We start from the raw sequence: 26,041 nt of genomic DNA, 5'->3' as shown, positions 1-26,041 counted from the left end.
TTCCTTCCTTCCTTCCTTCCTTCCTTCCTTCCTTCCTTCCTTCCTTCCTTTCTTCCTTCCTCCCTTCCTTCCTCCCTTCCTTCCTCCCTTCCTCCCTTCCTCCCTTCCTCCCTTCCTCCCTTCCTCCCTTCCTCCCTGTCAACCTGCCTTCCTGCCTTCCTGCCTTCACTCTGGACCCAGCAAATACTGTTCCCAGGACTGGGAGTGCAAGGGTGAAGAGCTGTGTTCTGAGCCCTACGGAGTTGTCAGTCAGATGGGGAGAAATTCATAAACATGAACAGTGAAAACATGGAGGCTCCATGCTTTGACCAAAGTCTCCCAGTGATGAAGGAGCCCCAGGGAGGACTCTCGCCAGCTTTGGGGTGAGGGGTGGTTTTTGCCAGGAAGAGCCCCAGAGCTGTCAAGGAAAGAGGGGTGTGGTGTGTCAGAGACATTAAAAGAGGACACTTGGGGGATGTATGGTCTTCCTGCATGCCGGAGAGAAGACATGTGGGTCTGTGGGGGGGAGCAGGCTAGGGCACTGGACACAGACAGGGCCATGGTTTGGTGTAGGGCTTATGAGCGTGGACTCTGGTCAGACGACCTGGCTCTGGCTCATACCAGCAATGTGAGCTCTGGCAAATTACTTACCCTCTCTGGGCCTCACGGTCTCATCTGTAAAGGGCCTACTTCTCGGGGTTGTTGTGAGGATTAAAGGAACTGCTGTGTATAAAGCACTTACAGTGAGCACTTGGCCAAGGCTGACAGCCACTCAGGAGCTTGAACTTTATCCTGAGGGCAATGGGGAGCCATTGAAGGCTTTAGGCAGAGGAATACCTGGACAAATGTGAGTTTTCAAAATATCACTCTGCTACTTGGTGGGTTGCAGATCTCTAGCTTCTGGATTTAAGGCATTTTATCAGCCAATTAATCAAGCATTCTGTACCTAGTGGTCACTTGCTACATGCCTTTGCTATACTAGATGGCTGGGGAATGAAAGACACTATTTTAAAGCAATATGGTATTTATTTTAAAACATAAAATTTGCTGTCTTAGCTACAGTTCAGTAGTGTTAAGTATATTCACACTGCTGTGCAACCCATCTCTAAAACTCTTTCATCTTGCAAAATGAAAACTCTGTCCCTGTTAAACACTAACTAGTGATTCCCTCTTCCCCCAGCCCCTGGTACCTACTATTCTGTTTCCTGTCTCTATGAATTCGACTACTCTAGGTACCCCACATAAGGGGTACCTAGTGACTGGCTGTGTTTCACTGACTGTATTGTCTTCAGGGTTTATCCATGATGTAGCAGGTGCCAGGATTTCCGTCCTGTTTAAGGCTGAGCAATATTCCATTGTATGGATGGACCACATTCTGTTTATTCCTCCATAGATGGACACCTGGGTCGCTTCTACCTTTTGGCTATTGTGATTAATGCTGCTATAAACATGGGCGTGCAAATATCTTTTTGAGACCCTGCTTTCAATTCCTTTGGATGTATACCCAGAAGTGGGATTGCTGGATTCCATGGTCATTAAAAGATATTTATTTTAAAAACATAATCAACCAGAAAAAATTGGAAAATAGAATAACAATGTGTCTGTAAGCCCACTAACTGAAACATATGTTGCTGTTTCTGTGTTCTTTTCCTTCCTTGTACTCCAGTGTATACGTTCTTGTGGACGTTTTTACAGAGAAGGGGCAGCATTTTCTATTCTGAAGTTTCACTTAAAAAATTATAAACTCTTTTTGTGTTGCTATGTAGTCTTTATGAAAGTATCAGTGAAGTAGCTGTCTAATTTGGAAATCATTGATAAATCCTCTAACGAACTGCTTCCCTATTGTTGGGCTGAAAGTCTCACCAGGAGTCACTGCTATCGGAATTTGAAGTTGCCAGATGTTTCAGGACCCGTCCCCTGAAAAGTGTTTTCAGAGCAGCCAGTAAGTCTGAGGCAGAACACCGTGGAAAAGAGAGGATGTCAGTGAATTTTCTTTTGTGCTGATTTTCTTTTGATAGCACTTAATTGCACAATGAAGATTGAATGAGACAAATTTATAAAGTGCCCAGCAGTGTTTGGTATGTGGTGGGTGCTCAATGTGTGTCTGCGTGTGAAATAAACCCCAAAATGTTTTAGGAGCTCAAATAATAGCAGGCATGTGGGAGGCATTCAGCTAATGGGGAGTAAGTTGCCAGTGAAGAGCGTTCACTGAAAATGCGCCCACTCTGAGCGCTGTACTAAGTACTTGACATGGATAATCTTATTTAATGGATCATAATACCATCCAAGGTAGGTTCCGCTATCATCCCTGTTTCGTGCAAGGGAAAACACCTGGAGAAAGGTACCCTGACTTGCCCGAGGATTTGCGCACAGGTCCCACACCAGCCTCCCCCATGGGCGCCAGCCCTGTGCTGCAGCTTATGGCTGTTTGGCCAGGGGCCTGGGTGGTGCATGGCACACAGGGAAATGAAGCGCCAGCCTGATTCAATCTGCTCTTCATTTAAAGCACTCAAAATTTGGTGTCAGGCCACTGGCGTAGGAACTGTTCGGTGGATAGTTCTTGGAGGAAGCCTAACACAGGTGATAGAATCGGGAAACGGGGCTCATGACAGGCAGGCTGCCACTCCCCAAGCCCCATCCCCTCTGACAGCTTCAACCTGTCCTAGAAGCTCTTCCTCCCAAACCTGGAAGCCTCACTCAGTTCTCACCCCAGGCTCCTGGAGCACGGTCCCCACTGGGGGATGGCACTGACACCTGAGATGAATCTGGGATGGGAGGTCACTGAGGTCCCGAACATCTTCCCATTCTGTTTCTGCAAGTTGCATAGCTTCTCAGGGTGCAAATATAACGATGGTTTTCACTGATGCATCTTTCTTTTCTTCCTTTACTTCCTAGGTGTATTTTCTTTGGGGGCATGCAAAGGATGTCATCCAGTCTTTCAAAACCCTGGAAAGGTAAAAAACATGGGAATTGCTTTACTGTTGAATTTGGTGCACGTGTAGAGCAAACAAACTCATTGCAGCCATCTATCTTGGGTTGTAAATATGAGACCAACTGTCTCCTCCATCCTGACAAGCAAAGCCCTCACCCTGCACCATCCACCTCTTCCTGGGGATGGCCCTGGAAGTAGGACGATGTGGGGTTTCAGTTCCCACGCTGCCATCTGAGACACTTTCCTTTATGATCCTCGGTTTTCCTCATCTGTAAATGGAAATAATAGTAGAGCCAACCTCTGAGGACTGAATGAAGTAATGGATCTAAAGTGTGTGCCTGGTGCGTAACAAGTGCTCAGAAGGGTGGGATCTGTTATTATATCAGTCCCCTTTCTCTCAGCAATTGTGAGGTTCAAGGGAAAGAACCTATAGGGGGCGCCTGGGTGGCTCAGTCGTTAAGCGTCTGCCTTCGGCTCAGGTCATGATCCCAGGGTCCTGGGATCAAGTCCCGCATTGGGCTCCCTGCTCGGCGGGAAGCCTGCTTCTCCCTCTCCCACTCCCCCTGCTTGTGTTCCTGCTCTCGCTGTCTCTCTCTCTGTCAAATAAATAAATAAAATCTTTAAAAAAAAAAAAAAGAAAGAAAGAACCTATAGGATACAAGGGTGAATTAACAAGACGGCAAGTATTGTTATCATGCAAGAAAGCCCTGGGTGAACACGTACCAGAGAATCAAAGGATCAGCATTTGCTTCCTAGAAAGATCTCTTATATCCGTGAGGAACAGACAACTCCCAGTACCATTTGAAATGACTACAGGTATTTAAAAGATTGATTTATGGATGACCACTGGATAGAACTATTTTGATAGACTATTTATATGGAAGTAACTTTCACCGATCTCCTTAGGCAGAAAGTTCAGCCTCAACAAGCAGTTAAGCATCTAGGGAGCTGCTAATGTGCGCAGAGCCGGCTGCCAGGCAGGGATGATGGGCCCAGGTATCCCAGGCACGTGGTGGGAGGTCCCAGGAGCTGTGCGCTGGCAGCCCGTGCTATCCCCCCCTCCCCCGCCATAGCTCCCAGGGGTGGCCTTGGCAGTGATCTTTAACCCCCGCCTTAACGGGAGAAGCCACGCCCCCTTGCTGGGGGGGGGGGGGGGGAAGGGGCAGCAGGGAGGGGCCGAAGTGGCGCAGATGCTTCGCCTCCAGGGGAGGGGCATGGACAAATGCCGTCAAATGGGACAAATCCGGGACAAGCGCGGTCCAGGCCCCGAGAACCCAGCAAAAAGAACTAAGATGCCCGCCACCCAGCAGTAACTACTGTTGATTATGATCTGCTTCTTGCCAGGCTTTTTTCCACGAATAGATACTGTTTTTATTCCTTTTTTCTTTTTCTTCTTGCTCTGCTGCTGCTTTTCATTTTTTTCGTTCTCCTGCCCTCCCGTCCGTGGTGTGGGTCTACACCGTGGCCTCTCCCGCCTGCCCAGAGCGCCGCTCCTGGGGTTGGTCTCAGCAGCCCCTGCCGTGGTGCTCCGCTGGGGATGGTCAGAGACCACCGCGCACGGGGAGGCCTGAGCCACCCAAACGTGCGGCTCTAACTAACGGTCCTGGAGGCTGGCAGTCCAAGATCAAGGTGGCAGCAGGGCTGGTGTCGGTGGCCTGCAGACCCTGCCTCCTTGCTGTGGCCTCACGTGGCCTTGCCTCTGTGCTCAGGGAGAGAGATCGAACTCTGCTGTCTCTTCCTCCCTTTCAAAGGACACCAGGCCTACTGGATTAGGGTCCCACCATTGTGACCTCACTTACCCTTGATTACCTCCTTAGAGGCTCTCCAAATATGGTCACATTGGGGGTCAGAGCTTCGACAGAGGACTTTCGAGGGGACACAAGCCAGTCCATAACAGCTGTTGCTGAATGTTTAATCTTTCTGAAAGTTTTATTGCTGTTATAAATCATACTGTGATGAACATCTCTGGTCAAACATATTTTTGAACATCTCTGATGATTTGCTTGGCTTAAAGTCCTAGAATAGAATTGTTGGGGTCAAGAGCGAGATATTTTCAACAGATGTGCATTGAGCATCTCATCATCATTTAGCAGGTGAGAAAACCAAGACTCTGGATGTTGACTTTATAGCTTTTTTTAAATGATTATTTTTATGATTGTTGACTTTAAACCCACTGTGATTTTCACGTGTTGCTGTGACCGCAGAGGCCCTCTGGCTTTGCTGGTGGGGTCTCTCTCTTTGCTTTTGTCACTTATGTAATAACAGCCTCAGGACATTGGGCCCATTTCCCTCCAGGTGCAAAAGGGTCTTTGGCTTTGCTTTTGACATCCTCGCTGCTCAGGATAGCAGCCACCAGCCACCTGGGGCCACTGAGCCCTTGAGCTGGGGCTACTTCCAACCCAGATGTGCGGGAAGTATAAAATACACACCAGATTTCAGAGACTAGGATGTCAAACAGAATGTAAGATATCTCACTAATACTTTTTGTTGGTATTGCTTATATGTTGATATCATAGCATATTCAATAGATTGGGTTTCAGAGAAAATTGTTCCAACCATTTTCACCTGTCCCTTGTCTTACCACATTTTAAGAAGTGGCGGCAAGAACATCTAAAATCACACGTGTGGCTGTGTCTCGCACCATCGGTGTGTGGACAACACTGCTCTAGGCCTTGCACCCAGACATTTGCCACTCGGATCTGTCATCTGAAGGATCTCCAAGGGATGGGACGCCGTGCTGTGCTTGTTGATGATTGGACACAAGTCTCTCCCTGTCTTGGGGCCCCTTTGCTAACCCGGATGGAGAGAGGCTTGAACAAGATAGGCATAGAGCTTAATTTAATCTGTTTTGTTTGTAGGGCAAAGTGTTAAAACACTTTTGAGTTACTCGCCACCTTCAGGTTTTAGATTTAGACTTCTCTAGAAAAATTAGAAGATTTGGCAATCCCATAAGTGCATACAACAAAGGGTTAGAGCTGAATGGGGTCTGTTTCCTCCATTTGCTACAGACCCCACCACTCCCTAATGTGGCCCAGACCTGCTTTCTTCATTCACATTTCCTGCCAGGCCCTGAAGGCTTCAGAACTTACCACTCTGGGACTTGTCCCCCACCCTCCCCCACCGCCCAGTCTTTTGAGCCAATATTCCACTGTCCCATGCTTTTAGTATGTCCTGGGACTTTTCTCCTGATCTAAGAATTCTCTTTAATTTGCTTGAGTCCTTTTCTTTTCCCCAGGGTGAGATTTAGAGGAACAGGAGTTCTGAAAGCAGAGCTGAGGACATACACTGAGATTAGAAGTGGCTCATGGAAGCCTTGTCTTTGTTGTATCAGCCCCAAGTATGAGAAGGGTGGCCTGGCATGAGGAAGTGATGTCTGCCTTTAGTTTGTAGGACAATTCCAGGTTAGACCAGCAGGAGGCTGCCAGCTTGTGGGGAGCTTGCACGGCACGCCAGGCTCTGGCTGCAGGTGGCATGGACATTATCTCATCGGGTTCAGTGGGCCTGGGATTGGACAGGGCCGTTTGGCCCAGGAAAGAGGAGAAAAAAAGGGAGCTGTGTGCATTATAAGTAAAAGAAAAGGAAGCCCGAGGCAAACAGCATTGTCTGCATTTGTCCAAGGATCTATCCAGTGCCTCCCAGACGCCCCAGGGCAGGCTGGCCACAATCAATAGAGCTGGGCAAGCTCAAGGGCGAGCAGATGGGCAGACACCTGTCTCCTTCTCCACGTGTGCCTGGTCATTCTGCAGCTGTCTAAAGAAGCCAGGGTTCAAACGAGGGAAGTTTGGCTTGCGGTCGCTTGTGGGAGCCCCAGAGGGGTTGGCTGGGGTTAACACTCAGAGGAGAGGAAAGGTCAGGGTTGAGGACCCAGTTGTACCAGTTTTCCTGCGGGCAGATCGTGGACAAGCGTGCTGTCGGTTAGACGGGTTGGAGCATGCTTCCCGTGGGGCCTGTGCTCTCCACCCGAGGAGCCATCAGCTCTGCATGCTTCAAGGATGCCTCTCCCAAATCATCAGGATTTGCTGCTTCTGCTACGTGCAAGGCCCATTGTTAAGTGCCTGGAGACTACCCGTGTGCATACGTCTTAAATCTCAAGCATGGGGAGACTGGGGGTTTTGAGACAGGCTCTGATCCCATTGGAACCATATTCCCCACAGACCTCTCTTCTGTGCCAGAGTCCAGCGTCCACCTTCCTCTTCATCTTCTTCTTCCCGGAAGTGGCGTGGCATTGAGGCAAGGGCAGGTCCTGGAGGTCAGAGTAGGACAGTCCTGTTGCTTACTAGTTCTTCAAATCCCAAGGCAGCTACTGCCTTTATTTGTGACCTCAGCCTAATTCCTGAATCTGTCTGAGACTCCAGCAGCTCAGATCTGTGTTGCCACAGAACAGACTCTTTCTGTGCTCTCCCTCTGCCATTCTCAGTGGATTAGCGTTTCATCCCACACTGGTTGCTTCATGGTCACAAGACAGCTGCCAGAATGCCAGCCTTCGTGTCTGTATGCAAGGCTGGAAATAAAGAGGAGAGGGACAGTGAGTAGGCTTTTCTTATTCTCATCTCTTTCATCAGAAAAGCAGAAGCTTTCAGTAGTGCCCAGTAGTCTTGACCTCACATCCCACTGGGCAGAGTGGCCATGCCTAACTTCAGGGGAGACCAGAGAGCAAGTCTCTGACCTGTTTCAGTTTGCTTAGAGTTAAGTTGTAAGACAGAGGGGGTGGATGATGATCATTGGGTTGGCCAGCCAACAGTAAGGGCTTGCTCAACTCTCCAGATTTCCAGTGTAGCCCTTCATCTTTCCCTCATGGTTCTCTCCTCTTCCCTTCTGGAAGAAAGGGTTTGGGGTATGGTGAGGATGGTGTGTGCTTTCAGTAATTTTCCATCACTGGACCCCTGCTTCCAAGACCCAGTTTCTTTTTGTCCCATTGACAATGAGTTGAGTACTGGCAGGTTCAGTATTATGACAGAATGCCAAGACTGTGGTTTTGGAAGTTCCCATGGAACTGCCTCTCCCCACACAGGGACCCACCCAGAGTATGAGCTGCTGGTGAAACCAGAATCATGGCTAAGAAGGAAGCATGCATGTGTGTGTGTGTGTGTGTGTGTGAGTGAGTGTGCATGCGTGCGATGTCTCCATCTCACCCCATGGGGCTTGGAGCTTCCCAGGGCTGCTCAATAACAGAGTCCTTGTGTTTTCCAGGTTTGGGGTGATACACTCGGTGTTCACCAATCTGCTTCTGTGGACCAATGGCGTCCTGAATGAATCAAAGCACCAACTTAATGAGCACAAGGAACGGCTCATCACTCTGGGCTTTGGGAACATCACAATAGGTGAGTGATAAGAGTTGCCCTGCCCCCATGCTGGAACCTCTTGGAAACCCGCAGAGACCAGAATGTTCAGAGATGGAGGGGCAGGGTCCACCCAACTCATCACTGGCCAGACAATCATCTGTTGTTGAAAATCTTTCAAAACCTCCTAAGTCCCTCATCCTGGTTCCATAAGTAGGATGTGCTGAGCATAATTAATGGTTTCTTCGGTGACTCAGGGACTTGTCAGACGCAAGGGTTATCATTTAGGGTACCATTTCTCACGGTAGAGTTTGGTATGGAAGTCAATGTCTTTGTTCACAACTATGGAAGATTGGCAGTCATTGTGTTTTTAATTAAGCTTCTATTACCAGTTCATTTGACTAAAAGTATAGCTTTAAAATACCCAGAGAAGTCTAAGGGTTGCCATTAATTGGTTTTAGTTTGTTTGAAGTTTTTATTGAACTCTTCTGGGCTTGCACTTTTGGCCCATCTTTATTCCCCCTTGCTCCTATTTGAGAGCCCATGTTGCCAATCAATCTACTGCCAAAGTTCTTTAGCATTTATGACCTGTCGCTTCTCTATTAGAGCAGTGGGATGGGGCTGATGGGAATGTGGGGAGGGGAAATGTACCGGGAACCGGATATCCCAGATTTGGGTCTTGTTCTCATCACGTCCTGGCTGTGTGACTTTTGGAAGCCATTCAACCTCTCTGGGCCTCCCTTTTCTCATTCATAGAGTGAGGAGACCTGTACCAGGCACTTTCAGGGGGTCCTTCCAGCTTTGATGTATTATACTCTACACTCACTGTACGACCCCAGGCCCGTCACCGAGGGCAACTTTATTTTTTTTTTTTTAAGATTTATATATGTATTAGAGAGAGAGAGCAAGGTGGGGGAGGGGCAGAGGGAGAGAGAGGATCTCAAGCAGACTTACCACCCAGCACGGAGCCAGATGCCAGGCTTGATCTTATGACCCTGAGATCACGACCCTGAGATCATGGAAGCCTAATTGACTGAGCCTCAGGTGCCCTGGGGGCAACCTTAAAACTGTTTCCTCACCAGTTGGGTGGGGATGGTGAAATCAGGGATACATGCTACTTCTTTACCCCTTAACCCCTGCTCTACCCTGGCAGCCAGCTCTTGGGGAAGTCCTCTTTTCCTTGTTGGTGCCCATAATGGTAACAGCAGTGAAAACAACAACAACAACAAACTTTTATTAAGTGTCTGCTGAGTGCCTGGCAGGCTGCTCTAGTCCCTCCACGTGGCATGTTCAATTCTGGACCCAAAACACCGTGGGGTAGTCAGTGTTGACCTTATCATACGGATGAAGCCATCAAGCCACAGGGTAGTTAAGTAACTGGCCCAGGTTCACACAGCAAGTAAATGATTGAACCAGGGTTTGATTTGGCTCCAGGAACTTCTGTGGAAAGATGGATAAATTTACAAAGAAAGGACTCCATCAGCTCTAACATTCTGTTCATCTGAGCCTTTCTCCTCGATTTCTTCCCCTGACTTTTGCATAGTAGCATACTGGGCTATAAGGGGTGGGAAACTCCTCATGAATTCAAAATTGCAGTATTTTGCAAAGGTGAGGTGATTTGTGCTGCCACAAAGCTTTCCATTTGGTTTTATACCTGGCATATGCAAATCATAAGCTAAAACAATGACAAAGTATAGAGAAAAAAAAAAATCTACAATAACACCTACCCAGAAATGCAGTTCCATGCTGTTAATATCGGCTTATTTCTTTGCAGTGTCCTATTTATTTATTTATAGTTAAGATCATACTATATATATTCGATCTTTTTTTTTTTGACTGCAGCCTATAATAAGAAATAGACCTTAAGCTGCAACCTAAACGCACACAGACCTGTGTGTGTACACACATATGTCATGAAATAATAACCTTACCATATTAGAGACACTCACATTTCTATTGTTACTGATGTCATTCCATTGCATTCTGTTCTATTCCATGACAAGTCTACTCTGTTGAAAATATATATTGGCAGCTATTCACTAAATTGATTTCACAACTGAGTACTGAGCTGTGATATGCATTTAGAAGATACTGTATATACAATTTATTCTTTTTTAAGTTTTTTTTTTTTTTTTTTGACAGAGAGAAAGACAGCCAGAGAGGGAACACAAGCAGGGGGAGTGGGAGAGGGAGAAGCAGGCTTCCCGCTGAGCAGGGAGCCCGATGCGGGGCTCGATCCCAGGACCCTGGGATCATGACCTGAGCCGAAGGCAGACGCTTAACGACTAAGCCACCCAGGCGCCCCTATACAATTTATTCTTACTTGTTTCCATTGTTATGTAACGTGATTATTTTCCTGTATCATTAAAACACAACTTAATTATAATTTTGAATGGCTGCCTACTATTCCATTGTATGGATGTACCAAAATTCACTTAACAGTTTCTAAATTGTTGGGCACTGGAGTGTTTCTCTCTCTCATGTGCATGCACACACACAAACACACATGCACACACACAGTTTTACCTAATTCTTTGATCACATTTTTGACTTGTCCCTTAAAATAGATCGGAATTATAGGTCAGAGACTATAGCCTTTGTTACCTATTTTATTATTTATTTACAGCATTTTCGCTCCTTGTTATGAAATAGTTCTTTTTTAAATTTAATTCAATTAGCCAACCTATAGTACATCATGAGTTTCAGGTGCAGTGTTCAGTGATTCATCAGTTACATATAACACCCAGTGCTCATCATATCATGTGCCCTCCTTAATGCCCGTCACCCAGTTTGACATAGTTCTTTAGACCATTGCCAAGTGCCTTCTGGAAGGTGATGCCCACTTGCGTGCCGACCATTGGTTTGGATGGCACCTGTCTCGCACTACACTTGCAAGTATCGAATATTCTCAGGAGTGAAATCTTTGCTAATGAGAAGGGGCATTTTCCCTCACAAAGTTATTTTTTGAAACAATAATTTAGGGGCACCTGGGTGGCTCAGTTGGTTAAGCGTCTGACTCTTGGTTTTGGTTCAGGTCATGATCTCAGCGTCATGAGATCCAGCCCCGTGTTGGGCTCCATGCTCAGCAGGGAGTCTGCTTCTCTCCCTCCCTCTCTACCCCTCTCCTCACTTGCACTCTCTCTCTGTCTAAAATAAATAAACAAATCTTTAAAAGAATCCAATAATTTAAAAAATCACACACGGGGGTGCCTGGGTGGCTCAGTCGTTAAGCGTTTGCCTTCGGCTCAGGTCATGATCTCAGGGTCCTGGGATCGAGCCCCTCATCGGGCCCCCTGCTCTGTGGGAAGCCTGCTTCTCCCTCTCCCACTCCCCCTGCTTGTGTTCCCTCTCTCACTGTCTCTCTCTCTCTGTCAAATAAATAAAATTAAAAAAAAAATAAAAAATCATACACGTAAATCATATTCACAAAGAAAGTTTAGAGAATACAGGGAAGCAAGTAACTAGTTACTAGTAACAAGTTACTACAAGTAAGTAACAATGGACACCTTACACTTACACAATGTTACATGTCAATTATATCTCCATAAAGATGGGGGAAGAGACAAGATAGAACTTTCTTCTACTGAAAAAGAAAAGAAAAGAAAAATTCCCTGCCATTTTCCCACCAGATCTAACCATTGTTAACCTTTTAGCTTATATCTTTCCAGATTTTTTGTGTCTATCTATCATGTTATCATCCATATACCTATAGTTTATAAAAATGAATCATATTCTATCCTCTTTAGCAAGCTTCTTTCGTTCAGCAGAATCTCGTGAACACCTTTATATGTTAAGTAAATTTCCACAATACCATTCACAAGGGCTGATGTATGGATAAACTCTGATTCATGCAGTTAGTACTCATGACTGTCAATATAGCCATGATATCAAACATGACAATAAGCCACCAAACAAAGCTTTAATTCAATGGGAAAACCCACGTGTGAATCCTCAGTGAAAATATTTCCTTGTGCTTTTCCACTTGCCCACTGACCATGCTAACCGCCCTCCAATGCGTGTCCTCTGGCCCCCAGTCTTGGATGACCACACGCCTCCGTGTAACTGCTCGTCCCCGACGTTCTGCTCTGCCATCTCCCAGGGGATCTACTACCTCTACCCCTTCAACATAGAGTATCAGATCCTGGCTTCCACGATGCTCTACGTCCTGTGGAAGAACATCGGACGCAAAGTGGACAGTCAACAGCGTCAGAACATACAGTTCCGATTTCCCGGGGTCATGGCGGGCTCGGTCCTGGGCCTGACCGTGCTGGCCGCCACGATTGGGATCGTGGTGGTATATCTGATTCAGATCGGACGCTCCAAAACCAAGAGCGAGTTGGCACTCATCATGTTCTACCTGTATGCCATCGCCTTACTGATGCTCATGGGGGCCGCGGGGCTGTTTGGAATCTGGATTTACAGGATAGACGAGAAATCTCTAGATGAGTCCAGAAACCCAGCCCGCAAACTGGACGCGGACCTCTTGGTGGGCACTGCCTCCGGCTCCTGGCTCATCTCCTGGGGCTCCATCTTGGCCATGCTCTGTGCCGAAGCCCGCCCCCCCTACACCTGGTTCAACCTGCCCTACTCCATCCTGGTGATTGCCGAGAAATACATCCAGAACCTCTTCATCATCGAGTCCATTCACCGGGAGCCGGAGAAGCTCTCCGAGGACATCAGAACCCTGCGGGTAGTCACAGTCTGCAATGGTGATGCCATACCCCTCGCCTCGTCCTGCCTCAAGAGCGGAGCCGTGGCCACTGACGTGGCTTCCCTGGGCAGTGAGATACCACATGTGGCCAATGGAAACATGCATCTGAGAGAAGGCTGTGGCAGAGAGGCGGAGGAGGGGAGCCGGGAAGGGACCCCGAGCCCAGCCTGCCGCCCCTGTTTCCTGCAGGGCCATGCCAAGAGAAGAGTGTTGAGGAATATTGCAGCCTTTTTGTTCCTCTGCAATATCTCGGTAATCTGCATTAAGTTATTTGTCTTAAAAATGACCAACCTATTTTCCTTGCTTTTTTCAAATAAGGAATGGAGGCAGCTTATTAGCAAAATGATTTAAGTGTAAGGTTAAAGAATGAGGCTGGGATGAAAGCCTCTGTTCTACAAATCCACTTACTGTATACTGTTGTGTGCCGGTGGCTGGGGCTGGGGCTAAGGATCGCAGCTAAGAAGACTCAAGGTCTGTAGGTTACCACTCTCCCGAGTGTGATCTGAAACAGGTTCCCCTACACGGAGGTCAGGGAGAGACAGCAGAGAGAAGCAGGCCACTCCAGCTTTGTAGTGATGGTTTTCATAAGCCAAGGGAACTTATATACGAGGCCTGTCTTGGGCAATAGAAGACGAGTGGATCTCTGCACCTGTCTGCCAAATTGTAAAAGTTTATATACACACACACACACACACACACACACACATACAGAGAGAGAGAGAGAGAGAGGGGAGAGAGGCCTTAGCTGGGCTCGGTCACGTATACTGTACTCTCAACACCACATCCTTATTTCAACACCACTATGTTCTCAACACCACATCCTTATTTTAGGGCTGTGTCCTTAGAGCAGCCTCTGGGAGGGAGAAAGGCCAACAGAACCCAAATTCCAAGGACAAGGGAGGGAGTGAAGAGCCTCTGAGTGCCCCGGTCCAGCTCAGGGGTCAACCGGCAGTCACATCTTTTTTGATGACCTTCTCCAACAATCTCTTCCTCAGAGAGGTCACAATCTAGGGTGGAGGGACACAAGGGAAAAATATACAGTGATTAGGACAAGCGTTGGGACAGGTATGTGCAAGGTGTAATGGGAACATGGATCCAGGGAGGGACTTCAATGAGTCAGGGATGCTTGAAGTGAGGCCCAGGCTCAGTTAGGAGTGCTTTTGGCTGCAAGGAATAGAAAGCTTGGCCAGCAGGATCTTCAGTCTTAAAGATAAGAATTCTGAAGGTTGGCTACTTGGGGTTGGCCTGGCAGCTGAGCCCTATCATCGAGGATCCAGGTACTGTTCATCTTTCCACCTCACCATGCTTAGTGTGATGCTTGTTGCCACATGGTCACAAGGTGGCTGCAACAGCACCAACCATCACATCTGGGCTTAAGACATGAAGAAGGAGAGAAGTACTAGTGCCAGGCAGTGGCTTTCACATGGCTACCTTTTGCTGCAGGAGAGGCTGGGGACGTGGAAGGTTTGCCTTCCAGCCTCTGGTGGAAAGCAGCAATGTAGAAGATGTCCAGTAACTCAGTTTTGGCTGCCTCTGTATCCAGGAATGGCTAGAAGTTTACCAGGTGGCCAAGGCAAGCAAAAGCGTTTGGAGCAGAGGGCATATGATGCTCAAAGGCACAGAGGCAGAAGATACTGTGGTCCATTTGGGGAGCAGCATGTAGTTTAGCATGAATTCCATAATATCCAGGAGAGCAGTGGTGGGGGAAAGAGGAAGGCGGGTCCAGTTAGTGGGTCTGCCTTGAGCGAACTTCATAAGCCTGGCTGAGTCTGGTCTTTATGCTGGAGGCAATAGAGGCCCCTCTCGGTTTGTGTTGTGGAACGATCCCCTTAGCAGCAGGTGCGAGAAGGCTGGAGAAAGGTAAGCCCAAGGGCCAGGACACCTGAACAGAAGCCCTGCATCTGCCCAGATGGGAAATGATGGGCACTTGATCCAGAGCAGTGGGCCTGAGGATGGAGAGAAGAAAAAGGAGCAAAAAGCACTGTGTTGTTGGGATTTGTTCTAGAGATTCACAGAAGGATGCCAGGACTCAGTAGAGAGGAGGGGGGAGTGGCCCCTGGTACCACACAGGCCTCTCGATGACCGTGGCTGGTGGCGTGGCGGGGACGCCCCGACCACGGGCCTGCCTGCTGTCATGGTCATCAGCAACCTATTGCCAGCTTCCAGGTCATCCGGGCTACTCTGGTTCCCATCGGCCGCTGGCGGTTGAGCTACCTCATTTCAGTTGGTGCATGCCCGGGCACTGCACATTCTGATCTGACTCTAAGGCCACAAATTGAGAGGGTCCCTCTGAAGCCATAAAGGCCACGTGTCTGCGCATCAAATCTGATTCTTGCTTTGGGTCCCCCGGACCTCGGTCCCCCTCCAGGTCGGCAGACGATTACGAGGAGCTCTGAAGGAAGAAGGGGGTCCCAGAAGAGTGTGGCTCCCGGTGGGCCCTCCTCTTTCATTGAATAGGCATTTATGGAGCACCTGCTGTATGCTGGGCACTATGCGGGGGCAGCAGTGGATGAAGGAATTAAACGGGAAGACGAGAGAGATCGATATTAGTGACCACAGCGGGGCTGCATTTTATGTGAGGCTTGTATTCCTGAGAGGGGTGTATCAGCTCATCTTATAGGGTCAGAGTTGGTTGCAGAACTCCCCTAAGGCGTATCATTTTTGTTCCAAACCCAGAGGGGTGAATAGATCTCTTTTCAGCAAGTTCAGGAAAGCCACTTTCCCCCTGGGTTCTTTGCTTGACCGCTGCTGAGGAACTTGGCTTGCAGGTGTGGACGAGCTTGAAGACGAAGAGCAAACGCAATAGTAGAATCAAGTGGCAACTGATGGTCTGTTGCGACCCAGAGGCTAGACTCGGGGCTCTGTCCCAGGTGGGGGACACGTGCTGTCTCTTCATGTCTGAGCTCTGCCCCCGATGTCCCCAGGCCAACGCCACCCCACCTCCTATCTCTGTGAGTTCGACCACCCCACGTAGCTCATGTAAGTGGGATCACACGGTATTTGTCTCTTTGCCACCAGCTTATCTCATTCAGCATAACTCCCCAGGGTCATCCATGTGGTAGCGTGTGAAGGGGGGGAGATGTCAAGAATGATGCCCCAGTTCTGACTTGAGCTCTTGGGGAGATGGTGATGCTGTTTATGGAGACTGGAGACTCTGAAGGGGAGGCAGGCTCGGGGAGGGCTCGGCCTGGAAGGAAGCTCCTGAGTTTAGTACTGGACACGTGCATTTTTGCGGTGCTTCTGAGACACCCAGGTGAACGTAGCCAACAGGCTGATGTTTGGTTTCCTACTGCTGCATAACAAATGACCCCAAATGGAGGACAAAAACGACAGCTGTTTGGGGCACCTGGGTGGCTCAGTTGGTTAAGCATCTGACTCTTGATTTCGGCTCAGGTTATGATCTCAGGGTCATGGGTTCGAGTCCCCCATTGGGATTCTCTCTCTCCCTCTCTAAAAAAAATAAAACAACCATAACAACAAAAAACAGCCGTGTGATTAGGTCTTAGGACCTTGTGGGTTAGAACTTCTGGCGGGGCTTCACTGGGAAATTCTCCTGTCCCTCACGGCATCAACTGAGGCTGGTGGGCAGGCTGGGCTGGAGGGTCCAAGATCTGATGGCTGGGGTGGGGGTGGCTGGGAGGGCTCAGCGGGACCCTCGGCTGCAGTATCTATATATGGGCTCTCTAGCATGGAGAGTGGGGGTCTCAGGGTTCTTATGTGGCAGCTCAGGGCCCCAGAGCCGACCTGCTGGGAGACCAGAAGTGCCAGTCTTTTAGGGTCTGCCTGTGAATGTTGTGTGGCATTAGTTACTGCCATATTTTATGGGTCAAGCGGTGACAGCATCCCCCAGATTCAAGGGAAGGGGACGTAGACCCACCTGCTGATGGGATGAGGAGCAAGGACTCCAGCCAACTTAATAGCAGATGTAAAGATCTGGATTTCAGGAAAGAGGGCCCATCGTCTGTCCTTCCCTTCTCCGTCCTCTGTCTTCCCTCCTCCTCCCCTCCTCCCCTCCCTCCCTTCCTCCATTCCTCTCTCTCCTGAAGATCTATCCACTGGGTGTCTCCCGAGGGCCAGCACGGCTGTGTGTGATGGGGGGCAATGTGACCGAGGTCTCGCCTTCCTCCTGGTCTTGGGGCGCTTGCAAATCAGATGGCAGAGAGGGCAATAAGCGTCAAGTAAGACACACCTTATAGTGACGTGCGCTCCGCGCTCCGCAGAGAACAGGTAGAGAGGGTGTGAGGTTGCGCCTGGCAGCTGGTTCAGATCAGAAGGCCCAGGTTGCTGAGAGGGGCTTTCTCTCCCACCACATGATGCGCCATGTGCCTGGGGCCCTGGGGGTGCGGGTCATTGGGCAGCAGGGTTAGCGGGTTGGCGAGGGATCAGCCAGCAGAGAGAGGGCTTTATAATCCCAGGTAGGGGGTAGATTTCATTTTAAGTACACTATGAAGACTTGGGGGGCCTTAATCAGGGAAGGGACATGATCTTATTGGCATAAGAAACGGGTCTGGCAGCTGAGCGGTGAATGCACCTGTCCGGGGGCGCGGTGTAAGCCAGAGAGCAGGCAGGAGGCTACTGCAATGGTCCAGGTGAGAGCGGAGAGTGGGGGTCTGGGCAGGTGCACGGGGCCAGAAATGGCTGCACGGCTGCCTGGGTGTCTTGGAGGCACGGTCCTCCAGGCTCGCTGATGGGCTGGGTGGCAGGCAGAGGGTTCTGAGGGTGAGCAGGAAAACAAGGATGACCCCTGGAAGTTTGATAATGATGGGGAGGAAGATGTTGCTAATGGTAGGGGGTTTGAGATGCAGGTTAGACACCAAGCAGCCCGTGGCGTCCTCGAGGGCGGAGCAGGTGGGTGATTCAGGCTCGGGAGTCCTTAGCCCATAGTGGGTACTTACAGCCAAGGCTGGGGGAGCTCATCCAGGGGTCATGTGTGTAGAGGAGAGGACCCAGGGATGAGCCCCCCAGCCAACCGTGAGAGACTGAGCAAAGGAGGAGCCAGGGAGGAGTAGCCAGAGTGGTGGGAGGAGCCTGAGAAGCAGAGCCTGAGAACAGGGGGGCAGAGATCCGAGGTAATGCTTGTACGGAGAGGCCGGTATCAGTCAGCTCCTGCTGTGTAAGGAATCACCCCACACTCAGCAGCTCCAACAACACCTCTTTGTCATGATGTCTGTGGGGCAGGAGTCCAAGCGCAGCTTCACCGTTGCCTCTGCCAGGGTCTCTCACTGGGAGCGAACGGCCCAACCGGGCGCTGCGGCCACTTCGAAGCGGACCCCTGGGGGTCTTTCCCAACCTGCTCCTGGTAGGTTGTTGGGCTGAGGGCGTGAGTTCCTTGAAGGCTGCTGGGCTGGGACCTCCCGCGGTGCCTGGCCACAGGGCAGCACACAACAGGGGGGCAGCTCCCTCTCTTGCAGGAGGGCGTGAACAAGATGGACTCTGCAGTCCTTTTGGCACCTGACCTCAGAAGTGACACCTCATGACTTCTGTCATATTCCGATGGTAGAGGCGAGTCACTAGGCTCAGCCCGACTCAAGGGGAGGGCGTTCCACAAGAACATGACTTCCAGGAGGTGGGATGGGGGGGGATGTCACCCGAGAGGCCTTGCCACCGTGCAGGGGGGGAGGAGGAGGAGGACCTGGGGCAGGGAGACCGAGGGAGGGGGGACCAGTGTGTGGTTTCCACGAGCAGCAGTGACAATAGGTTACGGCTTTCGGTTTTGCAAGCGTAGTTGGGATTTTATTCTCATCTGAGCCGTGGGAGACTAGTGCCAGTGTTCGCATCTTACAGACGAGGAGACTGAGGGCTTGGAGGGGTCAGATGAGAGTCTGTAAGTGCCACAAACCCAGGTGTGGCTCTAAGGCGTGTTCTCCTCTCCCCTGATCGGGGCGGGACAGGGCGGTGGTGGGCAGGGTCTGGGCTGTCTCTCTAGGTCAAGCCAGAGAGACCACAGAACTCAGTGGCCCAGGCCCATGTGGCTGGGATGTCCCAGCACCAATGTTGGTGTGTGAAGCCGGGTGTGATAAACAGGTGACCTCTGCTGTAGGCAAACCCTGGGGGCTGTGGGAACACATAGGGGGTTCCTGCCCAGACTGGTTAGATCAAGGAGGGCTTCCTGGAAGGAGTGGTATCTCAGGACTTGGAAGAAGGTAGGATTCAGTCAAAAAGGCAGACAGGGAGCCGGTGACAGAGGAAGAGGCAGGAGCAAAGCCCTGAAGACTTGAGGGAGAAAGGCACATCTGGCTTTTGGAAGCTGGAGTGAAGGGCATGATGAGGGACATGGAAACGTGGACAGGCGCCCAGTCACTGGGGGAATTTGGACTCTCCTGAAGGCTGTTGGGAGTCACTGGAGAGTGACAAGCAGAGGAATGACAAGGTCAGATGTGTGCTTTACGAAGATCACTCCCACAGTGGGGTCAGGGGTGGATGGAAGGCGTCCGCTGGAGTTGGGAGGGGGGGCAGTTGGGGGAATTGTGGCATGCAGGTGGGGGATACTGAGGACCCTACTGAGGTGAGGGCTGTGGGGATGGAGAGAATCAGGTGGGTGTTAACAGCGTTCACTCAGGACGGGGCTGAGGAAGAGAGAAGGGTCAGGTGGGCTGCGTGGATTTGACCAGCTCCGTGGAGACGTGAAATGCGGTGCGGAGACAGGTGTGACTCCGTGTCCCCGAGTCCAGGCCAGCGCCTGGGGGTCATGTGGGGCTTCTGAGCGGCTGCTAGAACAGGCTCCTCTTCTCTTGCAGCTTTGGATCCCTCCCGCCTTTGGCTGCCGCCCCGAGTACGACAACGGATTAGAGGAGATTGTCTTTGGCTTTGAACCCTGGATAATTGTGGTCAACCTGGCCATGCCGTTTTCTATTTTCTACCGAATGCACGCAGCTGCCTCTCTCTTTGAGGTCTATTGTAAGATATAGTCTGTGTCCACATCAAAGCCCGAGGAGTGACCTAACAAGAGAACTCACTGGAGCCACCTGGGAATGGCCAGGTTGGGCAAACGTTGCCGGACAAAAGCAAGAGGGCTGCCTTTGTCCGCACCGGTTGTGTTTGCTGTGAGCTGGAATTGTCTGTCACCCCAGATGAATGTAAGCAAGTTAGCTCAGCATCGACGAGGCGGCCGAAATCTGGCCTTGGCTAGTTCATTCTGATCGAACCCCAATTATTTTACCTCCTTTTAAATGAGACCCTTTGTTTTAAAAGAATGGGATTCCAGGTTGGGGAAAGAAAAATGATCGGTTTGTTTTTCATAAAAATTGTTTTCTGTTATCATGTGACTACCTACAACTTTCTCTGCTCATCTGAGTAGTATAATCATCCTTACATCTTATCCTTCCCAGGGCTGATCAATGTAGATACAATCACGTTTAGTTCATATTGTACTTTCTGAATATGGTTAAGTTTTGGAACAAAGTTATCTTTATCATCTGGATGGGAATTAGTGTATAGATCAGTATGGAGATGTATTTCTTACCTGGAATTTTGGCACATTTTTGTTTGTGATCATTTGAGGTGTTTTAAAAAATAAAGTTTACTGTTTTCTCTCTCACTGTAAATACATATATGCTTATTACAGAAAATATGGACATTTTAGAAGAATGGAGAGGAAAAAACCACCTCGGATGGCACTGTTCAATGGACACTTTTCCACACCTTGTTGTATTTCTCTTAGCTGTGTTCCTGCACAAGATTCTTTTCGTTGTTGTCATCATTGTTACACTTGCCAGTGATGATGTGACACGTTCAATTTTGTATCTGCTCTTTCACCACTTAACAATAGAGCATAAACCTTTCCTTCACATTGTTCCAAACTCTTTGTAAATATCATTTTAATCCTGTATTATAGTCCATCAAGTGGACGTGCCATACTTAGTTTCCTATTGTTGGTTTTAGAGTGTTTATACTTTTTTGGTTTTTATAAGGGACTCTGCAAAAAATCAACTCTCTTTGTAAAGCGTTTCCTATATAATTGCTTCTATAAGACATATACTTAAAATCAGGATGCCTATTCCAAAGGTTATAAATATTTTAAAGCCTCTTAAGGAATAGTGATATTGGGAAGGCCTTTGTATGTACTTTGCCGTAATTATTTGAAGTTCATAATAAAATTAGTTTACTTAACCATCAATACTAATGTAAACATTTTTTCATCTGAACGTGTTTTTTTGGGACAGCACAGGCAAGGGCATATTAAGAAACACCAGATTTTTTACATGACTCAAATACTTGATGTTCATTCTAGAAAAAACTAAAGGCAATGGGCAGATGGACTAAAAACAAAGTGAAAGATTGTCTATCAGACCTTCTATTTAGGGTGGTGGTTTTCAGCCTGGTACCATCTTGTCCCCCAGGGGACATTTGGCAAAGCCTGGAGACATTTTTTATTGTGATTGCTTGGGGGGCTATAGGCATCTGGTGGGCAGAGAGCATGGAGGCTGCTCAACATCCCACAATGCACAGGGTGGTACCCACAGCAGAGAATTAGCTGGCGCCAAAGGCTAATGGGGTCCAGGTTGAGAAACAGTGATCTAGAGGTAATTGCTGTTCATTTTTGGCACCTCAGTACCTATCAGTCCACACACACACGAATGAGATTGTTTTAATATGTACTGAATTTGCATATAACTAGCTTCTTTTTCTCTTAACATACCAGCGTGTTTCTGAACTATTTTAGTATCCCCATGGCATGGATTCTCACACTTTAGCATGTGTAAGAATCATCTGGAGGATCCTATTAGGTTTCCTGCCTTCCCAGCCAGAAGTTCAGATTCTGTTGGGCTGGAGTGGGGCTCAGGATGCTTCAATAAGCATCTCAGGTGATGCCAACTCCCTTCTAGAAACATCTCCTCGGGAGTCCATGGACCCCAAGTCGAGACCCCTGAACGACATTCCTTGACATTCCTTCTGCAATATGACCTTGGCCAACTTCAGAGTACATTCCGTGGAGGAATGTAGCATTCCTTATTTAGTCAGACCCTGATGTTCAACATTTAGAGATATTTGATAGTTTCTTTTTTTCTTCTTCTTTTCTTTTTGTAATTAGAAATGACGCCGTAGCAAGCATGTTCATGGCTAAGTCTTTTCATGTGTTGATAAACTACCCTACAGGAGATGACTGCATGCAAATGCCCATTTATCCAGAGGACCCCATTTTGGCTGGCGTTAATTTCCCCCTATTCTGAGCACATTAGTACAGCCCTAGGGCCTCCGTTTATGTGGTTAGGGCTCTGCCAAGGAGATAAAGGGAATCACAGCAACGCTGGGAATGACTGACTCAGGTGTGGGGGTTTCAGGGTGGCCACGGGGCGCCAGCAGAGCTGGGAAAAGTCAACACAGTCTTGCTGGGCTCAGACCTTCTGAGGAGGGACCTTAAAGATGGATCATCTCTTGGCCCTAAACGAGTAGAGCCTGCAGCCTCAGGGATGGCTCTTACAGCCAGGCAGCTTTGACTCACAGGTAGTCAAGCATCCTGACTCAGCCAGCTTAGGCAGCAAGGGGAATTTATTACCTTAATACCAATGCAACTCACAGATGAGGAACCAGGGTGTGCAGTCAACAAGGCTCACGCCCTCAGGGCTAGACTAAGAAAAACGCAAATTAACACAGTAATGAGATGCCATTTCCCATTCATCCGAGAGGCAGGGTTGGCCCAAAGTGAGAGAAAGGGAAGGCACACACATTGCTGGTAGGAGGGTAAATTGGTAACAGCTAAGTGGGAGAACGGCTGGTGATAATCGAGTAGGGCTGGAGGCACACATTCCTTGAGACCCGGCAATTCCCCTCCTCGGAGTGAGTGCCAGAGATACCCTCACTTGTATGTGCAAGGTGACGTGTTCAGAAACGTCCATTGCAGGAGTGCTTGTCGTTGGGAAGAATTAAAAACAGCCGCAATGTCCATCAGTTAGGAGAATGAATGGATAAACTATGGCCTAATCCCTAAAACGGAATATTACACAGCAGTGAAAAATGAGTGGGTTGGAACTACACGCAACAACACGAGTCATCCCTCAAGACAACGCTGTATCGACAATTAAGTATCATGATGGTATAATTGGCATGATTCCATTAACATAACATTTAAAAACAGGCAACGCAATCTGATATTTCTGGGATACATTTGTAGTGAAGTTACAAACACATGTGAAGAAAGAATCCACCCCGAGTTCAGTGTAGTGGCCACCTGTGGGCTGGGGAGGAGGCAGGACTGGGGTGGGGACAGACAGCTGAGTGCATGCTGTGTCTGCAGCGCTTGATTTCTCCGGTAAGGTGACCTGTAGAGAGGCATTTGTTTATATGCCTGAGATATCAATAACAACATGTGAAAGAAGGAGAAAAGAAAGCGTAAGGAAGATCAACTTAGAGTCATCAGAGAAGGTGAGTTTCCAACATTCATCCACTGTCGTTGGGAGGAGGGTGTCAAAGCCACCTTGTCTGGTCCCCTCCGCAGGTAGATCCCCTAGGTCGCTCAAAGCCATGAGCTGTCAAGATCCCTCAACCCTCACCCCTTGGATAGATCCCCCCCCAGCCCTCACCCCTTGGATGATTCTGTGCTCATCAGGAAACTCCATAACGATTTGCCTTCCCGTATAGTTCTTCACTGTGGGGAGTGATGCCCTAGGCACTCAGGGTATCAGGAGAATCCCTTTCTCTCCTGTTGCAACCTTGCATGTCAGCTCGAGCTCATTCATCCCTGGCCCCCACCAAGCCAGGATTTCAACTCACGTTCTGTGGGTACCCTGGCTCTTGGCGAGGCCGAGTGGAAAGGCAAGAACTTTGGAGCTGGACCCCAGGGTCACCCCCAGCCCCTGTGGTGCCAGGCATGCATTAGAAAATGCACCCCTTCCACAAGACATTTTGCAAACTCTGGAACTAAACGCCACCTAGCACCTGCTGGTCACCTGCGCCCGGAGGTCAGATCAGATTCCTTTGTCCACACGAACACCTGTCAGGAGCCTCTGTGCCCCGTAACCCTGGCAGCCCACAGTGCACCTCTGGGATCTCTCTCTGAGGCCGCCGCCTGGTTAGGTGAGCGATATTATTACTCTATTCGAGTGGAGGGAATCTTCGGGCATGCTAGGGAGCATACAGGGCTAGCAGGTTGTAGTGGTGGACTATTATGCCCTTTAAAAACCCATCGCCTTTGGGCGCCTGGGTGGCTCAGTCGTTAAGCGTCTGCCTTCGGCTCAGGTCATGATCCCAGGGTCCTGGGATCGAGTCCCACATCGGGCTCCCTGCTCGGCAAGAAGCCTGCTTCTCCCTCTCCCATTCCCCCTGCTTGTGTTCCTGCTCTCGCTATCTCTCTCTCTGTCAAATAAATAAATAAAATATTTAAAAACCCATCGCCTTTTCCTATTAGCCATATAGTCTTAAAAAGAAAGTCAATTTGGCAAAAAAAAAAAAAAAATCCGTCAAACAATTGCTTGAGGATATGTGCACAGAACAATCCACCCGCTGACAATATTTCCTTTTTTACCCAGTTATAAATTGCTCCACTTGGCTTAAAATGGTGAAGGACGGAAGCTACTGGGAAGCAGCGGGTTCTTCCGCTCCGATGTGAGCTCGGCTGTGGAAGAGCACGACCGGCAGGGGGCGCCAGCGCCTTTCCTCTGAGTCCTCACCTGTGCTTTCAGGGGAACGTCGGGGAGATCTGGCCGGCAGATCTCAGCAGCAGCCTCAAGGGGACCCAACAGGGGATGGGTGCAAAGTGCCCCGTCGGTGCCCCATCCACAGCTTTGGACTCCGGTAGTGTGTGTCGGGAGTGGCTGTCCTCACTCCCAGGTGAGGGCTGGGAGGATTCTGAGTTCTCCTGGGGATGCTGAGAACTAGAGTTTCAACAAGGGTGTTCCTTCCCCCTGCCCCCACCACCTCCCGCTCCCCCTGGGCCATCCTTGTCCGCATCAAGAGCCTTTGGAGAACATGGTTGTGGGGGTTCCCATGCGAGGAGAGTCCCCCAGATAGGGCGGGTGGAACGTGGTCAGGGAGGAGGCTGGGGCAGCGGGCGGGGAGGACACTTTCACGGGGTCTGATGGGGAACGGACAGTAACATTAGCTCCTCAGAACAGACCCAGGGGACCATGGGGAGGGGCCGGGAGGAGGATGAGGGCAGTGTTTTGATGCTCAAAAGGAGAATTGTGGTATTCTGTTTCAGCCACATTAAAAACCAGCATTGGGGAGGGTATGTGCTGTGGTGAGCGCTGTGGATTGTGTAAGACTGTTGAATCACAGACCTGCACCTCTGAAACAAATAATACATTATATGTTAAAAAAAAAAAAAAAAGAAGAAGAAGATAGCAGGAGGGGAAGAATGAAGGGGGGGAAATTGGAGGGGGAGACGAACCATGAGAGACGATGGACTCTGAAAAACAAACTGAGGGTTCTAGAGGGGAGGGGGGTGGGAGGATGGGTTAGCCCGGTGATGGGTATTAAAGACGGCACATACTGAATGGAGCACTGGATGTTATACACAAACAATGAATCATGGAACACTACATCAAAACTAATGCTGTAATGTATGGTGACTAACATAATAAAATTAAATTTAAAAAAAACCCACCATCATAGTTTACATCAGAAATGTAAATTAAATCAAGTCACCTGCTTACCCTTCATTGGCTTCCTGTTGCTTTTAGAAGAAAGTACAAACTCCTGACTATGGTCTGTGGGGATCTTCACGATCTGGCCTCCACTACTTCATCTTCTTCTTACACCAATCCTCTCCTCTGTCCCCCTCCCCCAGGCATCCCCACCCGCGGCCACCCACGGCTGGAGCCACATACAGCTCCCTTCACTGCCTTGGATCCTGCAAACTCGGCTCCTCAGGACCTTTGCACGTGCTAATCTCTCTCTCCACAGAGTGCTTCTCTGGCTCCTTGAACTGGATCAGCCTGTTTTCATCCCTCAGGCTGCATGTAGAGGCCCCTTCACTGTGAGGGGTGCCCTGGTCATCCATCTAAACAGATCCCCCGTGACGCTTCACCTTGGCCCCTTTGCCATTAGTCCTTCACTTATTCGTTTGTGCTTACCCGTGCTGGACTCCACCGTCTGTCTCGTGAGGGTAGAGGCTCAGCCTCCTTCTCCCTTAGGCCTCATCACAGGGGTGGCCGCCCTCACAGCCCAGACTATCGCAGGGCGTGGGGGAAGTGCCTGGAACAC

General features: G+C 49.3%; 1 protein-coding gene across 1 annotated transcript in view; it reads left to right on the top strand.

The window, feature by feature from the left end:
• The window catches only part of OTOP1 (otopetrin 1), a 32,999-nt gene extending 12,959 nt beyond the window's left edge, over positions 1 to 20,040 (top strand). Inside the window, exons 3-6 of the mRNA XM_035004436.1 lie at positions 2,875 to 2,933; positions 8,102 to 8,232; positions 12,225 to 13,153; positions 19,639 to 20,040. Coding sequence (XP_034860327.1) covers positions 2,875 to 2,933; positions 8,102 to 8,232; positions 12,225 to 13,153; positions 19,639 to 19,809 — 1,290 coding nt within the window. The 3' untranslated portion in view covers positions 19,810 to 20,040. The remainder of the gene's footprint in view (positions 1 to 2,874; positions 2,934 to 8,101; positions 8,233 to 12,224; positions 13,154 to 19,638) is intronic.
• The last annotated feature ends 6,001 nt before the right edge of the window (positions 20,041 to 26,041 follow it).

Source organism: Mirounga leonina, unplaced genomic scaffold, assembly GCF_011800145.1.
Source record: "Mirounga leonina isolate KUSES-001 unplaced genomic scaffold, KU_Mleo_1.0 Mir_129, whole genome shotgun sequence".
NCBI lineage: Eukaryota > Metazoa > Chordata > Mammalia > Carnivora > Phocidae > Mirounga > Mirounga leonina.
This window is presented reverse-complemented; position numbering and strand designations above follow the sequence as displayed.